The 9,667-nt window shown below is 46.5% G+C and overlaps 1 protein-coding gene across 2 annotated transcripts in view; it reads left to right on the top strand.

Moving 5' to 3' along the window:
- Positions 1–3,406: 3,406 nt before the first annotated feature.
- rnf216 (ring finger protein 216) overlaps positions 3,407–9,667 on the top strand; it is a 67,150-nt gene continuing 60,889 nt past the window's right edge. For both annotated transcript variants that reach the window (XM_052510131.1, XM_052510132.1), the window contains exons 1-3: positions 3,407–3,718; positions 6,575–6,713; positions 6,801–6,931. In XM_052510131.1, the coding sequence (XP_052366091.1) occupies positions 6,647–6,713; positions 6,801–6,931 (198 nt within the window). In that variant the 5' untranslated portion in view covers positions 3,407–3,718; positions 6,575–6,646. The remainder of the gene's footprint in view (positions 3,719–6,574; positions 6,714–6,800; positions 6,932–9,667) is intronic.

Here is a 9,667-nt window from a genome sequence, read left to right as displayed (position 1 = left end):
TCCTGGACATCCTGGACATCCTGGTACCACAGCTCCTACCAGGACATCCTCCTACCAGGACATCCTGGTACCACAGCTCCTACCAGGACATCCTGGTACCAGGACATCCTGGTACCACAGCTCCTACCAGGACATCCTGGTACCACAGCTCCTACCAGGACATACTGGTACCACAGCTCCTACCAGGACATCCTGGTGCCTGGACATCCTGGTACCACAGCTCCTACCAGGACATCCTGGTACCACAGCTCCTACCAGGACATACTGGTACCACAGCTCCTACCAGGACATCCTGGTACCTGGACATCCTGGTACCACAGCTCCTACCAGGACATCCTGGTACCACAGCTCCTACCAGGACGTACTGGTACCAGGACATACTGGTACCACAGCTCCTACCAGGACATCCTGGTACCACAGCTCCTACCAGGACATCCTGGTACCACAGCTCCTACCAGGACATCCTGGTACCACAGCTCCTACCAGGACATCCTACCAGGACATCCTGGTACCACAGCTCCTACCAGGACATACTGGTACCACAGCTCCTACCAGGACATACTGGTACCACAGCTCCTCCAGGACATCCTGGTACCAGGACATCCTGGTACCACAGCTCCTACCAGGACATCCTGGTACCACAGCTCCTACCAGGACATACTGGTACCACAGCTCCTACCAGGACATCCTGGTACCACAGCTCCTACCAGGACATCCTGGTACCACAGCTCCTACCAGGACATACTGGTACCACAGCTCCTACCAGGACATCCTGGTACCACAGCTCCTACCAGGACATCCTGGTACCACAGCTCCTACCAGGACATCCTGGTACCACAGCTCCTACCAGGACATACTGGTACCACAGCTCCTACCAGGACATCCTGGTACCACAGCTCCTACCAGGACATCCTGGTACCACAGCTCCTACCAGGACATACTGGTACCACAGCTCCTACCAGGACATACTGGTACCACAGCTCCTACCAGGACATCCTGGTACCACAGCTCCTACCAGGACATCCTGGTACCACAGCTCCTACCAGGACATCCTGGACATCCTGGTACCACAGCTCCTACCAGGACATCCTGGTACCACAGCTCCTACCAGGACATCCTGGTACCACAGCTCCTACCAGGACATCCTGGTACATGGACATCCTGGTACCACAGCTCCTACCAGGACATCCTGGTACCACAGCTCCTACCAGGACATCCTGGTACCAGGACATCCTGGTACCACAGCTCCTACCAGGACATCCTGGTACCACAGCTCCTACCAGGACATCCTGGTACCACAGCTCCTACCAGGACATCCTGGTACCACAGCTCCTACCAGGACATCCTGATACCACAGCTCCTACCAGGACATCCTGGTACCACAGCTCCTACCAGGACATCCTGGTACCACAGCTCCTACCAGGACATCCTGGTACCACAGCTCCTACCAGGACATACTGGTACCAGGACATCCTGGTACCACAGCTCCTACCAGGACATACTGGTACCAGGACAGTCCTACCAGGAGCTCCTACCAGGACATCCTGGTACCACAGCTCCTACCAGGACATCCTGGTACCACAGCTCCTACCAGGACATCCTGGTACCACAGCTCCTACCAGGACATCCTGGTACCTGGACATCCTGGTACCACAGCTCCATACTCCTACCAGGACATCCTGGTACCACAGCTCCTACCAGGACATCCTGGTACCAGGACATCCTACCAGGAGCTCCTGGTACCAGGACATCCTGGTACCACAGCTCCTACCAGGACGTACTGGTACCAGGACATACTGGTACCACAGCTCCTACCAGGACATCCTGGTACCACAGCTCCTACCAGGACATCCTGGTACCACAGCTCCTACCAGGACATACTGGTACCACAGCTCCTACCAGGACATCCTGGTACCACAGCTCCTACCAGGACATCCTGGTACCACAGCTCCTACCAGGACATCCTGGTACCACAGCTCCTACCAGGACGTACTGGTACCAGGACATCCTGGTACCACAGCTCCTACCAGGACGTACTGGTACCAGGACATACTGGTACCACAGCTCCTACCAGGACATCCTGGTACCACAGCTCCTACCAGGACATACTGGTACCACAGCTCCTACCAGGACATACTGGTACCACAGCTCCTACCAGGACATCCTCCTACCAGGACATCCTGGTACCAGGACATCCTACCAGGACATAGCTCCTACTAGGACATACTGGTACCACAGCTCCTACCAGGACATCCTGGTACCAGGACATACTGGTACCACAGCTCTACCAGGACATCCTGGTACCACAGCTCCTACCAGGACATACTGGTACCCCATCCTACCCAGGACATCCTGGTACCACAGCTCCTACCAGGACATCCTGGTACCACAGCTCCTACCAGGACATCCTGGTACCACAGCTCCTACCAGGACATCCTGGTACCACAGCTCCTACCAGGACATCCTGGTACCACAGCTCCTACCAGGACATCCTGGTACCAACAGCTCCTACCAGGACATCCTGGTACCACAGCTCCTACCAGGACATCCTGGTACCACAGCTCCTACCAGGACATCCTGGTACCATAGCTCCTACCAGGACATACTCCTACCAGGACATCCTGGTACCACAGCTCCTACCAGGACATCCTGGTATCCTGGACATCCTGGTACCACAGCTCCTACCAGGACATCCTGGTACCACAGCTCCTACCTGGACATCCTGGTACCAGCTCCTACCAGGACATCCTGGTACCACAGCTCCTACCAGGACATCCTGGTACCACAGCTCCTACCAGGACATACTGGTACCACAGCTCCTACCAGGACATCCTGGTACCAGGACATCCTGGTACCACAGCTCCTACCAGGACATCCTGGTACCACAGGACATCCTGGTACCACAGCTCCTACCAGGACATACTGGTACCACAGCTCCTACCAGGACATACTGGTACCACAGCTCCTACCAGGACATCCTGGTACCTGGACATCCTGGTACCACAGCTCCTACCAGGACATCCTGGTACCTGGACATCCTGGTACCACAGCTCCTACCAGGACATCCTGGTACCTGGACATCCATGCTTCAGCAACGTCTGGGCAGAGGAGAGTGCCCAATGGGCTCGTTCGACATTGCAGCAGACAAGTGCAGGCGACAGACCTGATCAACAAATCACCTTGCATCTTAAAATAACTACTCCTTAATATTTGTAGATCAATCAGTCACAATTCACCCATGATATATTACGGTTTTGATATTCTCGAACATCGGCTCATATCTTTTAATAATTGACTCAACTACAAAAACAAAACAAAATAGATCCGATAGAACTACACCCCCCAGACTGCACCGCCGATGTCCGTGAATGTGACGTCGCCAGTCTTGATTTAGTGTGTCGGTTGTTTTCGATTTCCGGTTTATGTTCGTTTGTCAGCCAAATATTTGAATGTTGTTTTGTTGTTTCAATAACATCCGAGTTAATGAGATTGAACGACCTATACATAGCGTTTTGTTAACTATCACATAGCTAGCTCATTAGATATATAACTGGTTAACAAGTAGGTCATTCGAAGTATTAAACGGGTAGAGATTATTGGTCTGTCGTTAAGCTAGCTTCGGGCTAGCGAGGTTAGCCCAAACAGAGACTGAACTGAACAGAAAGTGCAGAAAAGCAAACATGAGAAATCACAGCCAACTCCGCCAGTGAACACTCAGGTAAAGTGACAACCTCGACAGCATACAGAGAAAAAATGTGTGCTGCTTCTCTTATTTTATTAACTAACTATGTTTGTCACTGGTGTTTCCTTAACCTTCTGTTTGCTGACGTTGTTAACTAGTACAGTACTATATAGTTGTCTAACGTTACTAACTAACTAATAGTTAACTAGTACAGTACTATATAGTTGTCTAACGTTACTAACTAACTAATAGTTAACTAGTACAGTACTATATAGTTGACTAACGTTACTAACTAACTAATAGTTAACTAGTACAGTACTATATAGTTGACTAACGTTACTAACTAACTAATAGTTAACTAGTACAGTACTATATAGTTGTCTAACGTTACTAACTAACTAATAGTTAACTAGTACAGTACTATATAGTTGTCTAACGTTACTAACTAACTAATAGTTAACTAGTACAGTACTATATAGTTGACTAACGTTACTAACTAACTAATAGTTAACTAGTACAGTACTATATAGTTGTCTAACGTTACTAACTAACTAATAGTTAACTAGTACAGTACTATATAGTTGTCTAACGTTACTAACTAACTAATAGTTAACTAGTACAGTACTATATAGTTGTCTAACGTTACTAACTAACTAATAGTTAACTAGTACAGTACTATATAGTTGTCTAACGTTACTAACTAACTAATAGTTAACTAGTACAGTACTATATAGTTGTCTAACGTTACTAACTAACTAATAGTTAACTAGTACAGTACTATATAGTTGTCTAACGTTACTAACTAACTAATAGTTAACTAGTACAGTACTATATAGTTGACTAACGCTACTAACTAACTAATAGTTAACTAGTACAGTACTATATAGTTGTCTAACGTTACTAACTAACTAATAGTTAACTAGTACAGTACTATATAGTTGTCTAACGTTAGTAACTAACTAATAGTTAACTAGTACAGTACTATATAGTTGTCTAACGTTAGTAACTAATAGTTAACTAGTACAGTACTATATAGTTGTCTAACGTTAGTAACTAATAGTTAACTAGTACAGTACTATATAGTTGTCTAACGTTAGTAACTAATAGTTAACTAGTACAGTACTATATAGTTGACTAACGTTAGTAATTAACCTATAACAGTAGTTAGTTAGCTTGCTAGCTGTCTCTAACGTTACAGGTGTAATCAAAGATGGGTATGTGGTACTAAATGTTAACTAACTTACCTAGTAACGTTAGTTAGTTAGTTAGTTAGTTAGTTAGTTAGCTAGTTAGCTAGTTAGTTAGTTCAAGTTGATGTAGTTAACTAGTTGGGCTTTTTGATAAACTTCCAGCTTCCAACTTTCTCCTGTTGAACTTGTTTAGCAAGTTAGCTGGAGTTGTCCAAGCTTCAGGCTAACTTACTAGTTAGGTAGCGTGAAGTCATACAAACACACCCTTATCTAACGTTAACTAACTACATTCCACATTTTTCAACTATCGTCAGCTACCTAAGTTGGCTACAAAAAAGTTTTAGGATCAAGTTCAAAGTTTTGTAAACTACTAACGTTAGTTTAACGACAGCCCAAGTTCAGCAACCAAACAACCCCATCCGCTGAGTTACTGTTAGGCTTGGAGTTGACTGCAGTAGCTATCGAGTTAACCGTTTCTCTACATACACTTGTCCTGCACCTTGACATCTCTCCTGTGTGTGTTGGGGTATATAATGGGTCCTGTCTGTCAGAACAGTACAGGGTATTAACTGTGTGTGTTGGGGTATATAATGGGTCCTGTCTGTCAGAACAGTACAGGGTATTAACTGTGTGTGTTGGGGTATATAATGGGTCCTGTCTGTCAGAACAGTACAGGGTATTAACTGTGTGTGTTGGGGTATATAATGGGTCCTGTCTGTCAGAACAGTACAGGGTATTAACTGTGTGTGTTGGGGTATATAATGGGTCCTGTCTGTCAGAACAGTACAGGGTATTAACTGTGTGTGTTGGGGTATATAATGGGTCCTGTCTGTCAGAACAGTACAGGGTATTAACTGTGTGTGTTGGGGTATATAATGGGTCCTGTCTGTCAGAACAGTACAGGGTATTAACTGTGTGTGTTGGGGTATATAATGGGTCCTGTTTGTCAGAACAGTACAGGGTATTAACTGTGTGTGTTGGGGTATATAATGGGTCCTGTCTGTCAGAACAGTACAGGGTATTAACTGTGTGTGTTGGGGTATATAATGGGTCCTGTCTGTCAGAACAGTACAGGGTATTAACTGTGTGTGTGTGGGGTATATAATGGGTCCTGTCTGTCAGAACAGTACAGGGTATTAACTGTGTGTGTTGGGGTATATAATGGGTCCTGTCTGTCAGAACAGTACAGGGTATATTAACTGTATGTGTTGGGGTATATAATGGGTCCTGTCTGTCAGAACAGTACAGGGTATTAACTGTGTGTGTGTGGTGTGTGTGTGTGTGTGTGTGTGGGGGGGGGGTCACCCTGTATAATGGGTCCTGTCTGTCAGAACAGTACAGGGTATTAACTGTGTGTGTTGGGGTATATAATGGGTCCTGTTTGTCAGAACAGTACAGGGTATTAACTGTGTGTGTTGGGGTATATAATGGGTCCTGTTTGTCAGAACAGTACAGAGGTAACCTTAACTGTCCTGTGTTGGGGTATATAATGGGTCCTGTTTGTCAGAACATGATACAGGATATTAACTGTGTCTCACCCTGTTGGGGTATATAATGGGTCAGCTGTCTGTCAGAACAGTACAGGGTATTAACTGTGTGTGTTGGGGTATATAATGGGTCCTGTCTGTCAGAACAGTATACAGGGTATTAACCTCTCACCCTGTCCTGCTTTCACTGTGTGTTGGTGTGTGTTGGTGTGTAGGGGGATGGTGTCTAGTGTTGTTGGTCAGTGTGTGTCTGTGAGCAGCGTGTCACCCAGGCAGTGTGATTGACTATGGTGGACAGACCTGACGACGATGACGTTATCGTCCTGGCCAGCTTCAACATCCACCGCAGCCAAGGTACAGTATGGGGGGGGTTCTGAAGCCGAGGCAAGAGCATACACAGGCTACAGATAACAGTGTGTGTGTGTGTGTGTGTGTGTGTAGGTCGTCGGGCGCGCAGGAGGAACTTTATCACCATATCAGATGACTCTGACGAGGAGCCGGTTCCTCTGGACCCCAACAGGCCTGTCCTGCTTTCTGACAAACCTGACCATGATGATGTCAGCATACTAGAGGTAACCTTTAACCTCTCACCCTGTCCTGCTTTCTGACAAACCTGACCATGATGATGTCAGCATACTAGAGGTAACCTTTAACCTCTCACCCTGTCCTGCTTTCTGACAAACCTGACCATGATGATGTCAGCATACTAGAGGTAACCTTTAAACCCCTGACCTCTGATGTCAGCACCCTGTCCTGGTGTCTGACCAGCCAGATGATGTCAGCATACTAGAGGTAACCTTTAACCCTTGACCTCTGACCAGCCAGATCAGCCTGTCCTGGTGCCTGACCAGCCAGATGATGATGTCAGCATACTAGAAGTAACCTCTGACCTCTCACCCTGTCCTGGTGTCTGACCAGCCAGATGATGATTATAGCATACTACTGGTAACCTTTAACCCCTGACCTCTAAATACTTAATCTAACCCCTGACCTTTAACTAGGGATGCAAATGTTGGTCAATTTTCCTGCCGACGATTCGACCCTCATTAACCGGTTACTAACGGTTACGTTAACTTGTGTCAGAGCCTAATTGAAAGAGGCAACAGTGCAAGCCGATCGTCTCACAGCTGAAAAGCTACAGTATTAATGAACATACAACTACTGTAACAATATGAAGCTAGCCCCTGTTAAACATCATTTACAATATAGCTATGAAGCTGGGAGGCTCCTCTTGTTAATCAATATGAAGCTGGGAGGCTCCTCTTGTTAATCAATATGAAGCTGGGAGGCCCCGCCTCTTGTTAATCAATATGAAGCTGGGAGGCCCCGCCTCTTGTTAATCAATATGAAGCTGGGAGGCTCCTCTTGTTAATCAATATGAAGCTGGGAGGCTCCTCCTCTTGTTAATCAATATGAAGCTGGGAGGCTCCTCTTGTTAATCAATATGAAGCTGGGATCCTCCTCTTGTTAATCAATATGAAGCTGGGAGGCTCCTCTTGTTAATCAATATGAAGCTGGGAGGCTCCTCTTGTTAATCAATATGAAGCTGGGAGGCTCCTCTTGTTAATCAATATGAAGCTGGAAGCTGGGAGGCTCCTCTTGTTAATCAATATGAAGCTGGGAGGCTCCTCTCTGTTAATCAATATGAAGCTGGGAGGCTCCTCTTGTTAATCAATATGAAGCTGGGAGGCTCCTCTTGTTAATCAATATGAAGCTGGGAGGCTCCTCTTGTTAATCAATATGAAGCTGGGAGGCTCCTCTTGTTAATCAATATGAAGCTGGGAGGCTCCTCCTCTTGTTAATCAATATGAAGCTGGGAGGCTCCTCCTCTTGTTAATCAATATGAAGCTGGGAGGCTCCTCCTCTTGTTAATCAATATGAAGCTGGGAGGCTCCTCTCTTGTTAATCAATATGAAGCTGGGAGGCTCCTCCTCTTGTTAATCAATATGAAGCTGGGAGGCTCCTCCTCTTGTTAATCAATATGAAGCTGGGAGGCTCCTCCTCTTGTTAATCAATATGAAGCTGGGATCCTCCTCTTGTTAATCAATATGAAGCTGGGAGGCTCCTCTTGTTAATCAATATGAAGCTGGGAGGCTCCTCTTGTTAATCAATATGAAGCTGGGAGGCTCCTCTTGTTAATCAATATGAAGCTGGGAGGCTCCTCTTGTTAATCAATATGAAGCTGGGAGGCTCCTCTTGTTAATCAATATGAAGCTGGGAGGCTCCTCTTGTTAATCAATATGAAGCTGGGAGGCTCCTCCTCTTGTTAATCAATATGAAGCTGGGAGGCTCCTCCTCTTGTTAATCAATATGAAGCTGGGAGGCTCCCCTTCTTGTTAATCAATATGAAGCTGGGAGGCTCCTCTTGTTAATCAATATGAAGCTGGGAGGCTCCTCTTGTTAATCAATATGAAGCTGGGAGGCTCCTCTTGTTAATCAATATGAAGCTGGGATGAATCAATATGAAGCTGGGAGGCTCCTCTTGTTAATCAATATGAAGCTGGGAGGCTCCTCTTGTTAATCAATATGAAGCTGGGAGGCTTGTTAATCAATATGAAGCTGGGAGGCTCCTCTTGTTAATCAATATGAACTGGGAGGCTCCTCTTGTTAATCAATATGAAGCTGGGAGGCTCCTCTCTGTTAATCAATATGAAGCTGGGAGGCTCCTCCTCTTGTTAATCAATATGAAGCTGGGAGGCTCCTCTTGTTAATCAATATGAAGCTGGGAGGCTCCTCCTCTTGTTAATCAATATGAACCTGGGAGGCTCCTCTTGTTAATCAATCTTGTTAATCAATATGAAGCTTGGAGGCTCCCTTGTTAATCAATATTCTCCTCCTCTTGTTCTCCCTGGAGGCTCCTTGTTAATCAATATTCTCCTCTCTCTCCTCTCCTTCTCTCTCTCTCCCCTCCTCTTCTCCTCCTTTCTCTCTCTCTCTCCTCCTTTCTCTTTCTCTCTCTCTCCCTCTCCCGCCTCTCTCTTCTCTCTCCCTCCTCTTCTCTCTCTCTCTCTCCCATCTTTCTCTCTCTCTTCTCCCTCCTCTCTCCCCATCTCTCTTTCTCTCTCTCTCTCTCCTCTCCTCTCTCTCTCTCTCTCTCTCTCTCTCTCTCTCCCCTCCTCTCTTTCTCTCTCTCTCCTCCTTTCTATCTCTTCTCTCTCTCTCTCCCATCTTCTCTCTCTCTCTCCCATCTTCTCTTTCTCTCTCCCCTCCTCTCTTTCTCTCTCTCTCCCTCCTCTCTTTCTCTCTCTCCCCTCTTCTCTCTCCCATCTCTCTCTCCCTCCTCTCTCTTCTCTCTCTCTCTCCTCCTC

This window comes from Oncorhynchus keta, unplaced genomic scaffold, assembly GCF_023373465.1.
Source record: "Oncorhynchus keta strain PuntledgeMale-10-30-2019 unplaced genomic scaffold, Oket_V2 Un_contig_5395_pilon_pilon, whole genome shotgun sequence".
In the NCBI taxonomy this organism is placed as follows: domain Eukaryota; kingdom Metazoa; phylum Chordata; class Actinopteri; order Salmoniformes; family Salmonidae; genus Oncorhynchus; species Oncorhynchus keta.
The sequence above is the reverse complement of the archived record's forward strand: the minus strand, read 5'-3'. Positions and strand labels throughout refer to the sequence as shown.